The 21814-nt window shown below is 33.6% G+C and overlaps 1 protein-coding gene across 1 annotated transcript; it reads right to left on the bottom strand.

Moving 5' to 3' along the window:
- Positions 1-1000: 1000 nt before the first annotated feature.
- LOC129317987 (proteasome subunit alpha type-5) lies at positions 1001-17624 on the bottom strand. The gene is made up of 10 exons (XM_054962450.1): positions 17455-17624; positions 16516-16553; positions 16289-16370; positions 15871-15951; positions 15119-15232; positions 14937-15038; positions 5778-5836; positions 4609-4711; positions 3241-3306; positions 1001-1311 (listed from the first exon to the last, which is right to left on the bottom strand). The coding sequence occupies exons 2-10, from the start codon at positions 16527-16529 to the stop codon at positions 1219-1221; spliced, it is 714 nt and encodes a 237-aa protein (XP_054818425.1). The 5' UTR covers positions 16530-16553; positions 17455-17624; the 3' UTR covers positions 1001-1218.
- Between the last annotated feature and the right edge of the window lie 4190 nt (positions 17625-21814).

Here is a 21814-nt window from a genome sequence, read left to right as displayed (position 1 = left end):
TACTATGAGATTTCTCTTCTCTTTTTTCCTTTTTAATTCATGAATTGGAACTTGAATTAAGAACTCAAGTTAAGAGCTAAATAAATTAATTAACAAGTAATATTACACATCTAATAAGTCAAACATTACTTAACAAGAAATATAAGTAACTTGTTTATCATAGGTTAGATGTTAAACAAGTAGCATAATAGACTTAGCAAGTAATGGCAGCAAATTAACAAATAATATTACTTGTCTAAACAAGTAATTTTATTGACATAACAAGTAACTTAACAAGAAAAAAAGTTGACAAGTAAAATTATTTAATAAATAAGTTTGGTAAATTTACTGAGTATAACAAGTAACACAATAAAAAGCTCTTTCGCGATCAATATTAATCTCACTCTAGTCCCAAAATCATGCGGTAAGATTTAAAAAAAAAATATATCATCTCTGGACCACAAGAGTATTTATATCAAATGAAGGCCTTAAAAATCTAAATTTTCACTCCACTCACTTATCACCTATAAAAAAAAATCATTTTTTGAAAAAAAAAATCTAATCATCCTTAAAGCTTAATAATTTAATGAATGATTGTTAATTATACAATTAGTTATTAAAACTCAAATACATGCTTCTTTATATAAAACTAACACTTGTACAATTAAACATGTAATATTAGTTACAATCATTTATTAATTTCAAATAAGTTATTAATTACATAACAATACTTGTCAAAACCCCAATAGAGATTTATTTATACAAAACCAATATTTATACAATTAAACATGTACTACTTGTTGCAACTTATTTATTTCCAAGTAAGTTATCAATTAGATGTAATTACTTATCAAAACTCAAAGAATACTTGTTCATACATCTATAGAATCTTAGGAGTATATACTAATTAGATTTTTTTTCTCACAATCTTATTTTCCAATAGATAATTGAGATGCACTAAAATTTTAGATTTCTAAAATCTTTTTTTTGATATAAAAACTTTCCAAGAATCCTTAAATGATATTTTTCTTTTTTAGAATTCTTTAGACTTCATTTATAAATAGGTCGCATCAATGATCTTTTAATGAAATTCTCCCACATGAAGTTCCCAAAAGATGCCATGAGTTGCAACTTTTCCCAAACTCTGAACATAATAACAAGTACTACTGCATGTCGGATTGCCAAATTCTATGCTTGCCACGCAGGACTAATAAAAACAAATCTTATGCAAAACGGCAATCACAGGCGAGTTATCACAGCTTCCACCTCCGACGGGGAATAAAGATGGTACGTTGGAGCCACCTTGGCAATGTCAACGTTATTGGGAGTCACCTGAAATCAATATCAATAGCATAATGAAAACAAGTAACTACTAGTTTTTCTATTTTGGAAAGGAAAACCATACTCCCTCCAAATCAATTTATTGGACACAGAATATTTTTTTTAATTATATTTATAAATCACATCATTAAATTTTCATCATAAATATCCCTTTTACCCTCCATTAAATATTGAAAAGAAAAAATATATTATTAAAACATGTATATTTACTAGGGATAAAATTGATAGCTTATTAAAATTCTAAGGCAGTTAGTAAGTTTTAAGGTTTTCTTTAATTTATATAAAAACTTATAAGTCTAAAGGAGTATTTAGTTATTTATTTCCCTATACTAACATCTACAAGATTGATCCATACAGTTTAACATATAACACCACAAACAGTGGGATAAAATGAAACCATGAAACTCCAATAAACATTAACCACCAGTGGACAGCCTCATATTTCATTTTCATCCTAACCTGATACGCCAGTTCATGAAGACTGTTCAATAGAGAAAGCACCTTGAAATTAATTTTAACAGGATTCAATCATTTTGTTTTAGTCTAAAGTTCCAGAAAGTATTTTATTACATTTTTAAAGATCATATAGCAATGTTATAATGTGACTGAGCCTTAGTTTGGAGGAGGTAAAAACGCATGTTTGGTTTCTGTTTTGAAAATCCGTTTTGTTTTAAAAAAAATAAATTAAAAAAAATTGTTTGGATAAATGTTTTAAATTTAATTGTTTTCAAAATTGTTCTCATTTTTTGTTTTTAAAATGAAAACATCTTAAATTGTAAAATTAATTCTAAAGCTGCTTTGAAATTAACATAACCAAACATATTTTCATTTTGTTTTGTTTTGAAAAACAATTTTGAAATCTATAATACAAAACAGCTTTTAAAAACAAAAACTAGGAATAGAAACCAAATAGGCCTTAAAATTTCCCCCTATTTTTGTCCCAAATAAGGTTCTGTGTAGATCGGGACTTAACACAACATTGAAAGAAAAGAAGGAAGCAGAAAATCATTTTAGCCATGGTACTGGGAGCTAAGAAGAGAAGGATAAACAATTAGCACTATAAATAGGATATTAGGAGCCTGTTTGGTTTCTATTCTCATTTTGTGTTTAAAAACTGCTTTGTAATACAATTTTTAAAATTGTTTTTAAAACAAAATAAAATGAAAATCCATTTGGTTATGTCAATTAAAAAATAATTTTAAAATAAAAAAAAAAGAACTGATAATGATGATTATAGACATTTAATGATTATAATTAATAATAAAAATTGATCAAGATAACTATAATTTTCAATAATTAAATGTATTGTATGTTAAAAACAAGAAAAATAAAACGAAAATAACTTAAAATTGTTTCTATTTTCTTGTTTTTAAAAACAATAAAGGAAATAGTTTTGGAAACAACTAAATGAAAAACATTTATCCAAATAAATTTTTAAATTTTTTTATTTTCAAACACAAAAAAGAGTTTTTAAAAACAGAAAAACAAACCCATTAATTTTTTGTTTTTAAAAACTGTTTTGTAATACAATTTTTAAAATTATTTTTCATAACAAAGTAAAATGAAAATCCATTTAGTTATGTTAATTTAAAGACAGTTTTAGAATAAAAAAATAAACTAATAGCGATGATTATAAGCAGTTAATGAAGATGATCTATGATAGAAATTAATTAAGATAATTGTAATTTTCAATAGTTAAATGTAGTGTATCTTTAAAACAAAAAAAATGAAACAAAAACAACTTAAAGTTGTTTCTTTTTTTTTTGGTTTTAAAAAACAAAAAATGAAAACAATTTTGAAAACAATTAAATCAAAAACACTTACCCAAACAAGGTTTTAAATTTTTTGTTTTCAAAAGAAAAAAACAATTTTTTTAAAAAAAGAAAACAAACAAACCCTTAACATTTAATTTATCCTTACCTTCTCTTCCATAACTTGCTTCAGAATGGATAGAGCGATAGTCTCAGCTTCTTGAAGAGTTAGGTCCTGCAAAACAAACCAAAGGTCATGGACATCCAGTTTTCATGCCATGTGGATGCTTCTGGGAGGCCTTCAAATCAGCAGGTGCAAAGTGACAGAGAATAAGGATGGGATGCCTTAATTTGAAATCAAAACAATTACCTGATTTAACGTTTCACAGAACACCAAAATAACCAGTAGGTTGATGGAAGCAAAGATAAATGAAAATCGCATGATTCATGGAATAAATTAATAAGTAAGATAGCGTTATATAATTGGAAGAAGAGTATAGATGAATGGATAAGAACTTGCTAATCCAGTATCACTTGTGCTTTACATTGAAAAGGAATATGCTCCCTCCGTCCCTTCGTATAGTACCCAGTTCTCCACAGCCCTTGTCCCATTTTATAGTACCCTTTTCACAATTTCAGGAGGTATTATAAAATCTTTCCAAATATACTCCTAGGTCCCATTTGGTTGCTAAAAAGAAATGAAATGGAATGAAGTGAAAAAATAAAAATAAGATCATCAAAATATGAAGGGAGATAAGTGAACTATATTCAAAAGGAGAAGGATATTTAATTTATGAAATTGGAAGTCATAATTCATAAAATTTTTTAAAGGTTGTGATAATTTCCACATTTGTGGTACGTAGTATTGAGTTTTATCATACTTATCTTGAAGGGGAAGAGTGACTTAATTCATTTTTGTTTTGATTTTTTTAATCACTTTTACTCTTATCCTTTCTGGCTACCAAATGGGACCTTAATCAATTATTATTTTTTTTCCAATGATTTAACTAATAACAAGAAGTTTTATCCCACTAATTGAAATTGGCTACAAGAATCGCACAACGTCACTATGCTCTGTCAGCAATAATAAATGATTTAATCATTAGCACAGTACATTAGGGGTAAATTTGGAAAGGAAAAAAACTGACAAACAACTTCCTCGGCACTGGATACTATATTAAGGGACTGAGGGAGTCCTTAATTTCTAAAGAATGAGACGGTACAGTACAGATATGTCAGAATTTAATCTTTTGGGATATCAGACAAAAGTGCTCAATCATAGAAATGCCATTCAAAACGCAAGTATATATTTTCATACAATTTTACTCCTCTATTGCCACTAAGCTAGACTAATATTAACTCATCAATCCCTCCATTTCAATTCAACCCAGAAAGAATAACCATCAAGTGCCGTCATTCATTCATTTATTTATTTTTTCTTCTCTTTCTACTTCTCATAATCACTACCGAACATGTTTTATTGTTACAGACAGCAATAATATAATTAGAATCAATTTCACCGTCAAAACACGCATACCTTATTGTATTGTTCTTGCAGAGAACTGTCGGCTCCTTCTGAGCCCGAACCAATAGCTTTTGCATTGCATTGCCAAAATGTTCCTGATGGATCAGTATAATATCTGCATATCAGAAGCCTTCGACTCAGTTAAAAATCAACAATAGACTTCCTAAAAGAATAGGCATCAATAAGACCAGCAACAGCAAAATAAAAAATTCCCTTTGGAGAAAAAAGGAATGGAGCCTTCAAAGAGGAAAATTGAAACAAATAACAAGCAACACTGATTGTGATATGCACGTTGATATGAATTACATAAATGGAGCCTTCATAGAGAAAAGGATTGATTATCCTCACGAAAGAAAAGGAACAAGTGTAAAAGAAACTGGTAATATCATCAGATATCAGACAAGTCCCCTTTAGTTTTTTTTTCTTCCTCTGAATTCCTAGTCTATAACACGCTAGTAAAAAGCTTGCATCAAATTCTAAGAACAAACCCTAGCCTCCCATAATACCCCTGCAGCAACAAAATAACCCATTGGGTATCAGAGAGAATCAATTTGCTTCCTTGTAATTTTGTTATGCCCTTGTAATATTCAAGTTATTATTTTTTATTACTTTATAAAGTGGGGCTACACTAACCTTTTCTATTCTCAAAATCACCTTTTCAACTAATTCCTTTCTAATCTATGTACCAAATGCGCTCTTGAAAATTGAATAACTGATACATGATAATTGAATAAATAATTCAGAAAATCTAAATAGAAATATCAAGGAAGAATGAATCAAGAAATGTTGCTTAGTCTTTGTTGAGAACTTGAGTAAAGGGTAATTTAGGGGTTTTATAGAATTTGAAAACAAGAACCCCTCTTCATTTGATGTAACTACTCGAGCTGGACGAGAGGAAACTTTCACATCCCATTTGACAGGGGGAGATATTATACAAATTTTTTGTTTGCTAGGCCCATAGTTAAAAAACCCACTTTCTTACTATTACAAGGTGATTTGAATTTGAAATCCAATCTCGGAAATACAGCATTAACATCTTCACTGATAAATTTCCATGCATAAACAAATATAAGTTGCATTATACCACATTGAAAATGAGATAAACAATCAGTGACAACCACAGCATTGATGCACACCTCATAAGTAACCATTACATAGTAAAATGAAGAACAAGTACTCACAAACTAGGTCCGTTCTCATCATGGCCTGCAATGAGGAGAGACACTCCAAAAGGTCGTGACTGTCAACATAGGAAAAAAAAGTTATAGGTCATACATTAAAATGCACCCGTGGTAGATTTGTAAAGAAAAACAGAAGTTAAAATACTAGAGTGACGAAATAAAAATAAGGATATTTTCCAAGGAAAAAGAAAACAATAATGGCAAAAAAAAAAACACCTCATATAAATGCTGGCAAGAAAAATGGACCACATGTAAAACTTAGGATACATAAAAAAACACAAGATAATAGGAAAAATTAAAATGCAAGACAGTAGAGAAACCCTAACAAATAATTAACTTTATAAAATCATAACCAATTAATAAAATCAAAACGTGGCAAGATAGGATAGATAAAAAATAATTAATTCAAATTCTAAATAATTCTGAATTTTTAAATCATACATTAATATAGTTATCTATAATTCCTAATATATGAATAATGAATATTAAATTATTTTTAGTCTCTTTTCAATATCCGTTGTTCTCTCCTACTTGGAGAGAACTTGACCGCAAGTTTTGAAGTAAGAAAGTAGTGGGTTAATCCATCAAGGGACCTCAAGTAAGTTATAATACGCAACTTCAACACGTGAGAGCCTAGACGACACCAGAGTTTGTAATAAATCTAAAATAATAATTTTGATTGGAGTTGGCAAACTCCGCCTATGTTTATAGCCGGTCCCAAGCCCGGGTAAAGGAGGAGGGTTGTGTTAGGCCATCAACAGCCAATGTAAAAATTTGTTGAATCTATCATGAACATGGACAATAGACGTTATAATGTTAATGCTAGGTCGTTGCCCGTAAGTAACGCGCTGCATGGCTCGAGTACAGTGATAAGTGAGTTAGAGCCGCTGCATCGGCGCCCGGATGTAGTGTTAAATGAGCAAGGGCTACCGCGTCATTCTGGACGCACGCGGCTAAAGAAGTTAGTCCATAAGAGCAAAATTAGATTTGGTACTTGGAATGTTGGGACATTAAATTGTAAATCTGTAGAGGTTGTAGGGGTTATGATTCAAAGGAAAATCAATATCCTTTGCTTGCAAGAAACAAAATGGCGTGGAGAAGAAGCTAAGGATATTCAAGGTTTCAAACTTTGGTATACAGGAAAAGTAAGTGCACGCAATGGAGTAGGCATCATTATAGATAAGGAGTGGAAGAAGAACGTTGTAGAAGTTAGCAGAATTGGAGACAGAATTATTTCTTTAAAAATGATAATTGGACGTGAGACTGTTAATATTGTTAGCGCTTATGCGCCGCAAGTCGGGACAGAAGCCAGTCGTAAGGAATTATTTTGGGAGGATCTGGAGGGGTTGATTCGACACATACCACAGAGTGAAAAGATTTTTATTGGAGGAGACTTTAATGGGCATGTCGGGAGGGAAGCTGGTCAGTATGCGAGGGTGCATGGTGGTTTTGGTTTTGGAGAGCTAAACAATGAAGGGCAAACTCTTCTTGATTTCTCATTGGCGTATGATTTTAAGATTGCCAACACTTGTTTCAAGAAGAGAGATGAGCATCTCATCACCTACAAAAGTGGAACCTCAAGGTCGCAGATTGATTTTCTTTTGGTTAGGAACACAGATATAAAACTTTGTAAAAATTGTAAGGTGATCCCTGGAGATGCTGTAACGACACAACATAGGGTCCTAGTCCTTGATGTGTGTATTATGAGTAAAATCCAAAAACGTCGACAAGTAGTAACACCAAGGATTAGGTGGTGGCAATTAAAAGGTGAGAAGCAAGATATTTTCAAGCGAAATCTTTTGGATAAAGGAATTTGGGATTCTCAGGGAAGTGCTAACATCATATGGGAGGATATGGCTAAAAAGATACGGGAGGTTGCAAAAGTAGTTTTGGGAGAATCGAAAGGTCCTGGTCCGAGAGATAAGGAGTCTTGGTGGTGGAATAATAGTGTACAGGACAAAATCAAGTATAAGAAGAACTGTTTTAAAGCCATACATTTGTGTAACAATGAGGAAAATTGGGAGAGGTACCGTATGGCTAAGAAGGAAACTAAGAGAGCTGTGGGTGAAGCTCGTTCTAAAGCTTTTGAAGAATTTTATAAGAACCTTGAGACGAAGGAAGGAGAGCAAAATATTTATAAGATTGCCAAGAGTAGGGAAAGAAAATCAAGAGATCTAGAACAGGTAAGGTGTATTAAGGATGAAGAGGGAAGAATTTTAGTTACAGATGATGAAATTAAAAATAGATGGGAGACTTATTTTTCTAAACTTTTCAATGATGGAGAGGATTCATCTAGTAACTTGGAGGATTTAGTAACTGGTGAAGGAGAACAAAATTTGTCATTCTATCGAAAAATACGTGATAAGGAGGTAAAGGAAGCTCTTAAGAAAATGGCAAATGGTAGAGCTAACGGACCTGATTGTATATCTATCGAAGCGTGGAAATGTTTAGGTGAAGAAGGGGTGAGATGGTTAACTAAGTTATTTAATGTGATTTTACGGTCCAAGAAAATGCCTGATGAGTGGAGGAGAAGTACATTAATTCCTATTTATAAAAATAAAGGAGATATTCAGAATTGTACTAACTATAGAGGGATTAAACTCATGAGCCACACAATGAAATTGTGGGAGAAAGTAATTGAGCACAGGTTGAGATTGGAGACAAGTATTTCTGAGAATCAATTTGGTTTTATGCCAGGTAGATCAACTACAGAGGCGATTTATCTACTAAGGGGATTAATGGAAAAGTATCGTTGTAAAGATAAAGATCTACACATGGTTTTTATTGATTTGGAAAAAGCTTATGACCGTATACCAAGAGAAGTGCTTTGGAAAGCGTTGGAAAAAAAGGGAGTACGGATTGCTTATATTAAAGCCATACAAGATATGTATGAGGGGGTAAAAACTAGTATAAGAACGCCTAGTGGTCAAACAAAGGATTTTCCTATAAAGATTGGGCTACATCAGGGATCATCTCTGAGTCCTTATTTGTTCAACTTGATTTTAAATGTTTTGACGGAACATATTCAAGAGGAAATCCCGAAATGTATGCTCTTCGCGGATGATATAGTTCTTATAGCAGAGACAAGAGAAGAGGTTAATTGCAAACTTGAGTTATGGAGGAGGACATTGGAGTCGAAAGGTTTTCGTCTGAGTAGAAGTAAGACGGAATATTTATATTGTAAATTTGGTAAAGGACTATTCGAAAATAATTTGGAAGTGAAATTGGGAGATCAAATTATACCTCAAGTGGAAAAGTTTAGATATTTGGGAGCCATTATTCAAAATGATGGCGAAATCAGTGGAGATATTTCACATAGAATTCAAGCTGGGTGGTTTAATTGGAGAAAAGCTAAAGGAGTTATTTGTGACCGTAAGGTGCCTAATAAACTTAAAGGAAAGTTTTATCGTACTGCTATCAGACCGGCAATGTTATATAGTAGTGAATGCTGGGCTCTAACGGGACAGCAAGAGCATAAAGTTGGAGTAGCAGAGATGAGAATGTTACGATGGATGTGCGGACATACACGTAAAGATAAAATTCGAAATGAGCACATACGTGAAAAAGTGAGGGTGGCACCTATTGAGGAAAAAATGGTAGAAAATCGGTTGAGATGGTTTGGGCATGTACAAAGAAGACCAAGGGAGGCACCAGTGAGAAGAGTGGAACATATAACTTTGAGTCCGATTAAGAGAGGTAGAGGAAGGCCTAAGAGAACACTCTTGGAAGTTGTTGAACGTGATCTCTTAATTAATAATATTTCTAAAAGCTTAATAAATGATAGAGCACAATGGCGTCTTGCAATCCATGTAGCCGACCCCACCTAGTGGGATAAAGGCTTGTTGTTGTTGTTGTTGTTGTTGATTGGAGTTGGCAAATGGTGTGGTTGAATCTGAACGCAGCACTCTAATGATTTAACTTCAAACCACTGTTTAGAATCAGCAAGATCTTCATTGTCTCAATTTAGATTCAACTACTCATCCAAATCCATCATGTCACCATAATCATCAATATGACAATATCGGATGGGCAATCCAGCGGATTGGCAATGATAATATCAGGCTCTGATGATATAATATTCTTTAATGTATATAAATCTTGTTGAAGAAATTGTTTTGCCAATAACAGTTTTAAATTTTTCAGGCAAGCGGTGAGTTGTCTACATTATTGACCTATGGCACTTAAAACATCATTACATCAAATACATACTTCCAGCAACCAAGGTGTGATTGGACAAAGGGAAACTTCACTTTGATACCAAATAGACATGAGACCAAAAGCAAGCATGAAGAAAAAGTGGGGAGAAGAAAAAATAGGGGAGGAAAGAAAAGACAGGGAGATGTAGAAGAAAGGCTGGGCCACCGGGGAACTAGGAGAACTTTTATTAACACAACCTAACCATAACTAGTAAGAGCATTGTATAGAGCTCAAAAGATGCAATTAAAACCACAAAGTAATATGGTAATGGGAAAATCCCAACAAAATAATATGAATTTCATAAATAGCTAAATTTATAAAATTATCAGCAATTAATAAATAAAATAAATACTTCAAAGATGACTAATAATTGCCCGGATGTAGTGTTAAATGAGCAAGGGCTACCGCGTCATTCTGGACGCACGCGGCTAAAGAAGTTAGTCCATAAGAGCAAAATTAGATTTGGTACTTGGAATGTTGGGACATTAAATTGTAAATCTGTAGAGGTTGTAGGGGTTATGATTCAAAGGAAAATCAATATCCTTTGCTTGCAAGAAACAAAATGGCGTGGAGAAAGAGCTAAGGATATTCAAGGTTTCAAACTTTGGTATACAGGAAAAGTAAGTGCACGCAATGGAGTAGGCATCATTATAGATAAGGAGTGGAAGAAGAACGTTGTAGAAGTTAGCAGAATTGGAGACAGAATTATTTCTTTAAAAATGATAATTGGACGTGAGACTGTTAATATTGTTAGCGCTTATGCGCCGCAAGTCGGGACAGAAGCCAGTCTTAAGGAATTATTTTGGGAGGATCTGGAGGGGTTGATTCGACACATACCACAGAGTGAAAAGATTTTTATTGGAGGAGACTTTAATGCGCATGTCGGGAGGGAAGCTGGTCAGTATGCGAGGGTGCATGGTGGTTTTGGTTTTGGAGAGCTAAACAATGAAGGGCAAACTCTTCTTGATTTCTCATTGGCGTATGATTTTAAGATTGCCAACACTTGTTTCAAGAAGAGAGATGAGCATCTCATCACTTACAAAAGTGGAGCCTCAAGGTCGCAGATTGATTTTCTTTTGGTTAGGAACACAGATAGAAAACTTTGTAAAAATTGTAAGGTGATCCCTGGAGATGCTGTAACGACACAACACAGGGTCCTAGTCCTTGATGTGTGTATTATGAGTAAAATCCAAAAACGTCGACAAGTAGTAACACCAAGGATTAGGTGGTGGCAATTAAAAGGTGAGAAGCAAGATATTTTCAAGCAAAATCTTTTGGATAAAGGAATTTGGGATTCTCAGGGAAGTGCTAACATCATATGGGAGGATATGGCTAAAAAGATACGGGAAGTTGCAAAAGTAGTTTTGGGAGAATCGGAAGGTTCTGGTCCGAGAGATAAGGAGTCTTGGTGGTGGAATAATAGTGTACAGGACAAAATCAAGTATAAGAAGAACTGTTTTAAAGCCATACATTTGTGTAACAATGAGGAAAATTGGGAGAGGTACCGTATGGCTAAGAAGGAAACTAAGAGAGCTGTGGGTGAAGCTCGTTCCAAAGCTTTTGAAGAATTTTATAAGAACCTTGAGACGAAGGAAGGAGAGCAAAATATTTATAAGATTGCCAAGAGTAGGGAAAGAAAATCAAGAGATCTAGAACAGGTAAGGTGTATTAAGGATGGAGAGGGAAGAATTTTAGTTACAGATGATGAAATTAAAAATAGATGGGAGACTTATTTTTCTAAACTTTTCAATGATGGAGAGGATTCATCTAGTAACTTGGAGGATTTAGTAACTGGTGAAGGAGAACAAAATTTGTCATTCTATCGAAAAATACGTGATAAGGAGGTAAAGGAAGCTCTTAAGAAAATGGCAAATGGTAGAGCTAACGGACCTGATTGTATATCTATCGAAGCGTGGAAATGTTTAGGTGAAGAAGGGGTGAGATGGTTAACTAAGTTATTTAATGTGATTTTACGGTCCAAGAAAATGCCTGATGAGTGGAGGAGAAGTACATTAATTCCTATTTATAAAAATAAAGGAGATATTCAGAATTGTACTAACTATAGAGGGATTAAACTCATGAGCCACACAATGAAATTGTGGGAGAAAGTAATTGAGCACAGGTTGAGATTGGAGACAAGTATTTCTGAGAATCAATTTGGTTTTATGCCAGGTAGATCAACTACAGAGGCGATTTATCTACTAAGGGGATTAATGGAAAAGTATCGTTGTAAAGATAAAGATCTACACATGGTTTTTATTGATTTGGAAAAAGCTTATGACCGTATACCAAGAGAAGTGCTTTGGAAAGCGTTGGAAAAAAAGGGAGTACGGATTGCTTATATTAAAGCCATACAAGATATGTATGAGGGGGTAAAAACTAGTATAAGAACGCCTAGTGGTCAAACAAAGGATTTTCCTATAAAGATTGGACTACATCAGGGATCATCTCTGAGTCCTTATTTGTTCAACTTGATTTTAAATGTTTTGACGGAACATATTCAAGAGGAAATCCCGAAATGTATGCTCTTTGCGGATGATATAGTTCTTATAGCAGAGACAAGAGAAGAGGTTAATTGCAAACTTGAGTTATGGAGGAGGACATTGGAGTCGAAAGGTTTTCGTCTGAGTAGAAGTAAGACGGAATATTTATATTGTAAATTTGGTAAAGGACTATTCGAAAATAATTTCGAAGTGAAATTGGGAGATCAAATTATACCTCAAGTGGAAAAGTTTAGATATTTGGGAGCCATTATTCAAAATGATGGCGAAATCAGTGGAGATATTTCACATAGAATTCAAGCTGGGTGGTTTAATTGGAGAAAAGCTAAAGGAGTTATTTGTGACCGTAAGGTGCCTAATAAACTTAAAGGAAAGTTTTATCGTACTGCTATCAGACCGGCAATGTTATATAGTAGTGAATGCTGGGCTCTAACGGGACAGCAAGAGCATAAAGTTGGAGTAGCAGAGATGAGAATGTTACGATGGATGTGCGGACATACACGTAAAGATAAAATTCGAAATGAGCACATACGTGAAAAAGTGAGGGTGGCACCTATTGAGGAAAAAATGGTAGAAAATCGGTTGAGATGGTTTGGGCATGTACAAAGAAGACCAAGGGAGGCACCAGTGAGAAGAGTGGAACATATAACTTTGAGTCCGATTAAGAGAGGTAGAGGAAGGCCTAAGAGAACACTCTTGGAAGTTGTTGAACGTGATCTCTTAATTAATAATATTTCTAAAAGCTTAATAAATGATAGAGCACAATGGCGTCTTGCAATCCATGTAGCCGACCCCACCTAGTGGGATAAAGGCTTGTTGTTGTTGTTGTTTAGAATTGCTAACCCTAACTAAATTTTTATTTTCTATATTTATCTGTAATTCATAATTTACAAATAGCTATTGTTGTATTTTCTAATCTTTTTTCATCCTCCATTCTTGGCATATTCCAAAAACTAGTCAATTACAATAGTAAGTTGCAAGACAATGTCATGCACCAAACAGAACATTACATCATATGTATGCATCCTCAAAGCCTAAGTGATGACATGTTCAAAACACTAATGGAGACTTAGGTAATGGGGCTCAATCCCACATTGAGTAGTATAGATGCTCAAGGGTACTTAAGTAGGTAGGGACTCTTGCCTCAATAGCCAGCTTTTAGGAGAAAGTGTTTCCCATCCCACTTGAGTACCCATTAATTGGTGTCAAAACTGGTGATTGATGGTTCAAAAGGGCTACTTGCAAAGGGTCTTGACCAGCAACGAAGTCGAGTGAAACTTTGCACAAATTCATTGCTAAGACATTGGATCTCCAATACGGGATGCCCAAGTCCCAAATTCAATACTGTGCAATGCTCAATGGAGAATTAAGTCAATTAGTTCTCCAACCTCGATAGCTATCTTTTGGGAGAGGATTCCCCATCCCAATTTAAGTACCATCAAGTGCCAATTAATATTTATCAATTAACGGTTCATAACTTATGATAATATTTTATGCTTTCTAGTATATTTGCAAGAGTAAAAAACTTATCTTGCAGTGATTTAATAACATGTAAAATATTAGTAAATAAAAACACTCAATACCTAGAGCTGGCGTTCACTACTAGAATGCATAAAGAAAAACTACCTCAACTCCCCATCGATCCTTCCATCCCATTCAATCTTATCCAAAGTTATAATATCCCAACCCTTCAACAACATCCATTTACATGACTTTTACAGGTGTTGTTCCTAATTTTTACTTGCATTTTTGCAAGAACCTGTGATGACATTCCTCTCCTGATTCTGCCTTTATCTTAGATAAATTCTTGAAATTCAACTATCTAACCCTTCCACGGCATGCATTTACAGCTCTACTTGTTCATAATCTTTTCCAGAGCACCTTGCATCCCTTAATTGCACATGATTGAAGATTAAGGGAGGTTTTGGAATTACTTCAAAGATTACAATTGAGCCCCAAAAAATTAAGCTAGCATACCTTTTTCATGCAAGAATATAATGAATAAAAGCAACTCCAATCTTTCAAAATATAAATAATTCTTCATCAATTAACTGCAATCTCTTTGGCCCAAAAACAAAATTACCATCATCTCTAGCACATTTTTTCACAAGCAATCTCTTAGCAATCCAACATTCTGCACCAAAGGCACAACATCACAGACATTTAAAGCATACGTGCCACTTAACGTTAAGGTTATCTTTCAATTACACAAATGAAAGATTTGTTCTCCATTGTCCAACCACACCTAAATCCATCAGATAAGTTCGAGAAAACAAATAAATAAACCACTGAAACCACATAGGCATGAAAGATACTTCTTCAAGAACACATGCAAGTTATACATGAAGCGACTTAGCAATAACTATTTATAAATAGTTAGGCCCGTATTATGCATACCATGTAATGTCAAATGCAATACAGCATATATAGACATAATTCAGAATGCTAAGCGGATCTTTACCATTGACTCTTCATCACCTTCACCAAATCGCAAGGCTAGATCACATAGAGCTTGGGTGGTTGATTCTACAGTCATTGGCTCCCCATAGGAGAACCTATGATTCTGAGAACAGTAATATGATACATGTAAATCACTAGATAACCAACTAACAATTAAAAGAAAAAAAGGTACAGCAACAGAACCTGAGTTTCCACTCGTGCATGCTCAACAAGTGTTCGAGCATCAGCAATTAGTCCACTCATTGCACAACCAATGTGCTGATCGATTTCCATGATTTTCTCTACACTGCTGGGCTCCTAGAGAGAAGTTTAAACAAAAATATATATGTATATATGAAGGAAGTTGCACAAATACAAATATATAACTGCCCAAAGAAAATGTGGCTTCAGCTGATCGAATATCATTAGAAATATCTGACAATCATATTTCAAGATCTTACCCTAACAACTTAATCTTCAACAATAATCATATTTCTTTTCCCAAATGGAACACCAAATAACTCTAGGTTAAGTTAGAATATGAAATAGATGTTACGTTCATTACTATTGGACTGTCATTTGAAGCTTTAATACCAAAGAATATAACATATTTCACAAAATAAAATGAAAATTAGATGACCAAAACCAAGGTTAGAAGAATTCAATGTCATGGTACAAACACATTTTTGCCTGTGCATATTATAGAGCGTGCAGTAAAATAATCTTCAAAAGAATATATTTCAGTAAAATAAATCATGAGGGAAATCAAAACCAACAAGAACTCCCAATGTACAATTTTCATCCAGTAAATCTGCCTCAAGTCTCAACACATGTTTCTTATGCATTCTTCTCATCACCTACTCCAATAACGGAACTAGCATTGCGTTTCTTAAAAAGTGGTATTAGCCAATGACACTTTACAAATTACAATAATACAACTTGAAAAATAAACATACCAGCAGTGGTGAAGTGATGCGCTTTTCAACAGCAAGGACAACACCCTCTTTTGTCTTCAACCCAATAGCAGTTGATCCCAGCTGCAGCCAACACAAGCCACTTTATAATTTAAAATTAATTTATATTAAATTATTATAGCAGCAAAAAACCAGAAGGCACAAAAACAGTGGAAAAAAGCATTGAATTGCTCACTCTCAAATCACTTTAACAGTTAAACTTCAACCACATAAATAACAGATATAGGAAGCATGAAATAAGTGTAGCTTTCAATGCTTCATTATAAGCCAAAAATTTCCAAAATATGAACATGATTCACGTTAAAAATGAGAAGGAATTGATCATATAGAAATAACATGTCCTAGCCATAGAAGGAAACAATAACAATGAAATGAGAGATCACTGTCAAGAGCAGCATACCTTGATGGCCTCAATAGCATATTCAACCTGAAATAGCCGGCCCTCAGGAGAAAATGTGTTAACTCCTCGGTCATACTCAGTCCTTTCTCACATCCAAACACAATAAACAAAAGACTCAATTGATTTCAGAAAAACGTTCATATCAGATTGTAAGTACAGGGCTGAAGAAAGCAAATAAGGAAAAATCCAAGAATGCATTTTGCATCGAAGAGAAAAATGGGGTTCACCTTGTTAGAAACATCTTCGTTCTGATCTGATGAGATCACTAAATGACACAGAATAGGAAGAGATTAGGGCAAAGATAAAGAAGGAAAAAAAAAAGGAAAATAATAGCAAAATTTCATTCTTGCGAAGTCATTTTGTCTTGCATTTTTTTCCCCACGTTTACTTGGCGTCCTTTGAAGTTGATAGAAATCAATTATCTAACAGTTTAGAACTTTTAAGTGCAGGGCCAATTTTTTTTTTTTTAAGTAGCTTCTAATAAGAAAATAAAAATCTAAGCCATTCCATTAAGCAAGCCTTGAAAATACCATCTTATCCATAGGCGCGCCTATATTACACTCAAATGCCCCCACTGAAATCTTTAAAATATGTATACTTGATATGATACCCTTTTAATTTTTATTCCAGATACTTTGACGAAGAAGCCTTAGCAAGCCAATTGATTCAGGCAACTCCTCCAAGCCACTGAAGACTGACAATTTAAACTCGAGCTTCTATACCGCTAAACAACTCGAGCCAAGTCATTTACCAGATCATGCATCACAAATACCTTAAGAATTTTCTAAATTGATGATAATATAAAGAGATTAATCAACAGAATGCCAATATACAACAAATCTAACACTGCACAACAAAACAATCCAAAGCATATAAGTCGCTCGTAATCAAAATGAGGACGACAGAAGTATAATAGCAGATTACACACTACAAGCAAATAGTAATCAAAGTTTTTTTTAAAAAAATAAACTCAATCTTTATTCAAGATCGTCAATATTCAAACAAATGCACGACCAGATTCAAAGCCAAGTTAAAATGAAAGATTTAAAACAAAGCAAGAAACGCGACGGTGTCCGACATAGGTTGAAAGCCACGCAAGGAACAGAAAACGCGGGGAAACAAATTCTAATCTAGATTGGAAGCCAGATTGAACAAATCAATCTCACCGGATTTTGGGAGTAGACAAAGCCCTAGGGTTCGACCCTTCTTCAATACTTGCCGGAAAACAACCTTGACAAAGGTGGACGGCGTCCGACGACAATCTCGACCCAGCGTGGGAAAGCTTGTTTTCGAAGAAAAATCAATCTGCTGGTTCTTACAAGATGGGGTAGTGTTTCACTCTAAAGTGGCTTGTTGCCCAAGAGCCTTCAGCCAACCTGATAAGCCCCATGTTGGCCCGCTATACAAGCTGGGCTCTTTTTTTTTTTGGCCCAGAATACAAACCGGTTTTAGATGACGCCCATTTAAATCTAAATTTTTAAGGGTTTCAGTTTTAAAAGTTGAAAATTTTCAGTATATCCGAATTTCTAAACCCAGCTTTGTCAGGGGCCTGTAAAAGTAACTTCCAAGAAGAAAAAATCATATTAAAAAAAAAACAGAGAAAACATGAATGTTTTGTAATTCATTTTCCACGTTAGTCTATGAATTAAAATAATGTTTGTGTCCATGAACTCCACCTCTCCTTTATTTCATGAGCGAATTTATTATTTAAAACATTTTTGTGATAGTGTGATATTGTGAAACAATTATTTGTTGGGTTCTTTGATTTGTTAAGCAAGTTTATACATGTATATATCAAATGATTAGCATGTAAAAGTTTGACTTATAATTGTGAAACAATTAATATTTAGATTTTATTTATTTATTTTAAATTTTAAAAAAATTTAATTAATTTATAATTTTATAATGGTTGAACTTTATTTTTAAAAAAAAATATTTTTTTAAAGAATATGGGCTAGCATGAGCTCTCTGAATAAAAATCAAGCTTTAGAAAATGAATAAAGTCAAAGAAATCTGGCTTATGATCCTGAACTCATAAGGACATGGCCTATAAGGGCCAGCCCATATGGGTTGATTTGGGCAATTTCCTTACTCTATAGTGGTGTCACATATTCAAAACAAAAGGAGATAATTAACCAAGTGAATTTTTCATCAAAATTGAATATTTGGGCTACCCTAAATGACTTGCCAAAGAGCCCAAATGTAATTTCAACACCCACATGAACCATCCCTTAAATTCTAACCTAAAAAGCCACTTGAACCACTTATCACCCAACCTAAAAAAATTCATCCAATTATATGAAAGCTTCTCAGTGTCATCCCAAAATCACAAATGGAAGATGTAACTCTCAATGTTGCCCTATAAACACAATTTAAGGAAGAATTAGATTCTACTTTAATTAGTCAAATCATGGAGGATGAGGACATTGCTGAGGCAAAAAAATGTATCAACTTAGACCTTATGGATGATGAATTCAGTTATGATATTGGAAATGATCATGATGATTGGGACAACAGTTAGCCAAGTTCATCTTTTCTTGATGAACTGGAGAAAATTACTAAAAACTTTCTACAAAACTCTCCTAATAGCGCTAGAAAACCTCACATCCTTTCTTAGGATTACATGACTAAGGAGGAAAAAGATGGTGGTATGGGCTTTATAAAGTTAAAATGTCAATATAGCATTAATTATGAAGCTATGTTAGGGCCTTACAATCAAATCTAATGGCATCATGGTTAAGGTTCTTTGTGATAAGTACAATTGCAACAAGCCAACTAAATCTATGATTGTCAAACCTAGCATATAACATCCTCAAATTTCAAAACTTGGAATTTAAAGTGTAAACAAAGGTAAATTGGTACAATTCAGAATTTATGAGACTAATGGTGTTCCGAGACCACTAATGGGTTTATTAGACCTCTATACGACTTCAAAAGGGACTAGTTTGGTTTTCGGGCAGACTGGCCATCAAATGAAGCCTAAAATTTATTTTGGCCTCATTGTGCTATTCGCCATGACTGTTGCATCATGCACTGCGACGGATGTGCAAAAATATGTTTATCCTTGTTTTTTATTCTTGAAACAAAGGATCTTAAGCTTGAGGAGCTTAAAAGGATTTTATCATTACCTTTGTAAGCTCAAGTGGTTAGAACCGAACCTGTTAGGATAGGCTGGCACTCAAGGGGGTGAATTGGGTGACATTTACAAACTTTTAAAAACTTAAAAAGAGTGAAGAGCTAAAGAGTGAAGGAAGAAGATAACACACTTAAGATTTTTAACTAAAATCACAAGCTTCAATGAGTGCTTGCCAGCATAATACAACTCTCAATACTAACCTTGTCTTGATTCACTTAACAAATCTTGCTACAATCTAGTAAATTGTTGCGAATACTTGAAAAGTCCCTTTTAAAGATTTCTGAGAAAATAGTATAAGCTTTTTCTCTTAAAGAGTATATGAAAATACAAATGAAAGCTTATAAACCTTTGAGAGTTTTTCACAATTCTTTTCAAGAATAATGAATTAATGCAATAAGTAAAAGCACGATTTGAAAGCTCTTTAAATGCATAAATGATAATTTGTTCGCTTAAAGATCATTAGTTCTTGTTCTGGATCAAAATGAATCACTTATATAGTTTTTGGAAGTTAATAGGCTATTGGAACAATGATTCTATCCGTTGGTGCATTTTCTTATGAGTAACCGGTATAATCACGCATCACTTTACACTGAAGAAGTTTTAGAAAACTAAATGTGATGAATCACATGTGAGCACTTTGTCCTCTCACGTGTAATTTTGCACTTCTGAAAAACTATTCAGTTATGTGTGCCAAAACTTGCGTGATACCTCATTACTCTCTCTTATGGTTTAGCACTTAAGAATATACATTCATTTTTGTGTGTTAAAACTCATTTAGTATCATATTACTCTTTCACATGGTTTTACACTTATGAATATACTAACATATCAAAATGCTAAAACTTGCGAGTGCACCATTTGCTCTCATGCGTGGTTTTACACATAATGAACTATCATTAGTTCTGTGTGACAAATCACACATGGAACCTTTACTCTCTCACGCATGAAATGGCTAGTAGAATGCCAAGGCCATTCTATGTGATCAAAACTCACGCGGAACTAGAATAATATCAAGCATGAAATTGCAAGTATTAATGCATAAATTTGTCTGATGCATATTCACATGTGGAATAATGCATAACTCAAGCAAGATTTTGCATGATCAAGAGGTATAGATTTGTGAATCAATGATCATACATGTAAACAATTTTAGCTTGACTTGAGAAGATTTAAAACTCAACAAAATAAAGTGTGATTAATCAACAAGGTGACAAATCACACATGGCTGCCATGAGTCTCATGCGTGATTTTGCATTTTGTCACAATACAATGAAGCACAGATGCTAAAACTTGCATAGATAATAAAGCCTTTCATGTGTGGTTTTGCATATAGAGACAAAGCTTAAAGCAACATACAACACAAGTCCTTAATCACACGTGAAGCACTTCTTCATACTCACGTGATTTAGCTGTCAGTGTGTTGAAAATTATGCCCTAGGGCCAATCATTGTACTATACACATTGTTATTTAATGAATTTCTCTTTTGTTTTGATAATAATTGTATGTTTAATAGGATATCTGTATCCTTAGACAAACTATAGTAATTGTCATAAATGTTCCTAGTCGATCATCTTTGAAGGATCATAGATGAAACAAGACTAGTATGACTTTAATTAATTATAGAGATCCAAATTAAAGTCATAGGCACTTGAAAGAGTACAAAGTGCTGAACTAACCTACTATGAGAAAGCTGCATGGTACAAGTCATAAAACTTATCTCATATATAACTATATCACTAAGCCTTTTGACTTGAAATCATCATGGATTCCTACATGATGACCACTAAACTTTGACCTAGTCAAAAGTCACCTTTGACCGGGTGATCATAAAGGCTATGATTGAGTTTAATGATATTCATGCAAAAGAATATGAGTGGTCAAGATGGAATTTGTCCCTCACATTAAGTGAGAGATATTACTAGGCCCCTCGATAAGTAAGACTGAGAAAATGTATGGCCATACTACAATGGAAAGGGTTTTTTCATTGCTACTGTCAGTCTACTCAGAGATTGAGAAAGTAATGGTTAGGTAAAGAAAAATGACAATTTCATGTCTCATACTTGATCGAAACATCGCGTGACAAAAAGGATGTGATATAGTTACATGATAGGTTACATCGGATCATTGATCCTCATGTAAATTAGGTAGTTGTAATGTCTTGCTATAGGCCACTTGTGACTTGTAGGCTAATAGCATAATTAGCCTACTACTAATTTCATATGGCTCTATAAGGTCGCATACAAGAACAGCCCAACTTGAGCTATAATGTTCAAGTTCATTGAATGTAATATAGGGTGAATGAATTTTATATATATATATAATATGTATATGTGATATATATTATATTATATTATATTATATTATATTATATTATATTATGTTAGTTTTA

The sequence above is a fragment of the Prosopis cineraria genome, unplaced genomic scaffold, assembly GCF_029017545.1.
Source record: "Prosopis cineraria cultivar Desert tree isolate PC_DT_omini unplaced genomic scaffold, ASM2901754v1 PC8, whole genome shotgun sequence".
NCBI classification, from domain to species: Eukaryota; Viridiplantae; Streptophyta; class Magnoliopsida; order Fabales; family Fabaceae; genus Prosopis; species Prosopis cineraria.
The sequence above is the reverse complement of the archived record's forward strand: the minus strand, read 5'-3'. Positions and strand labels throughout refer to the sequence as shown.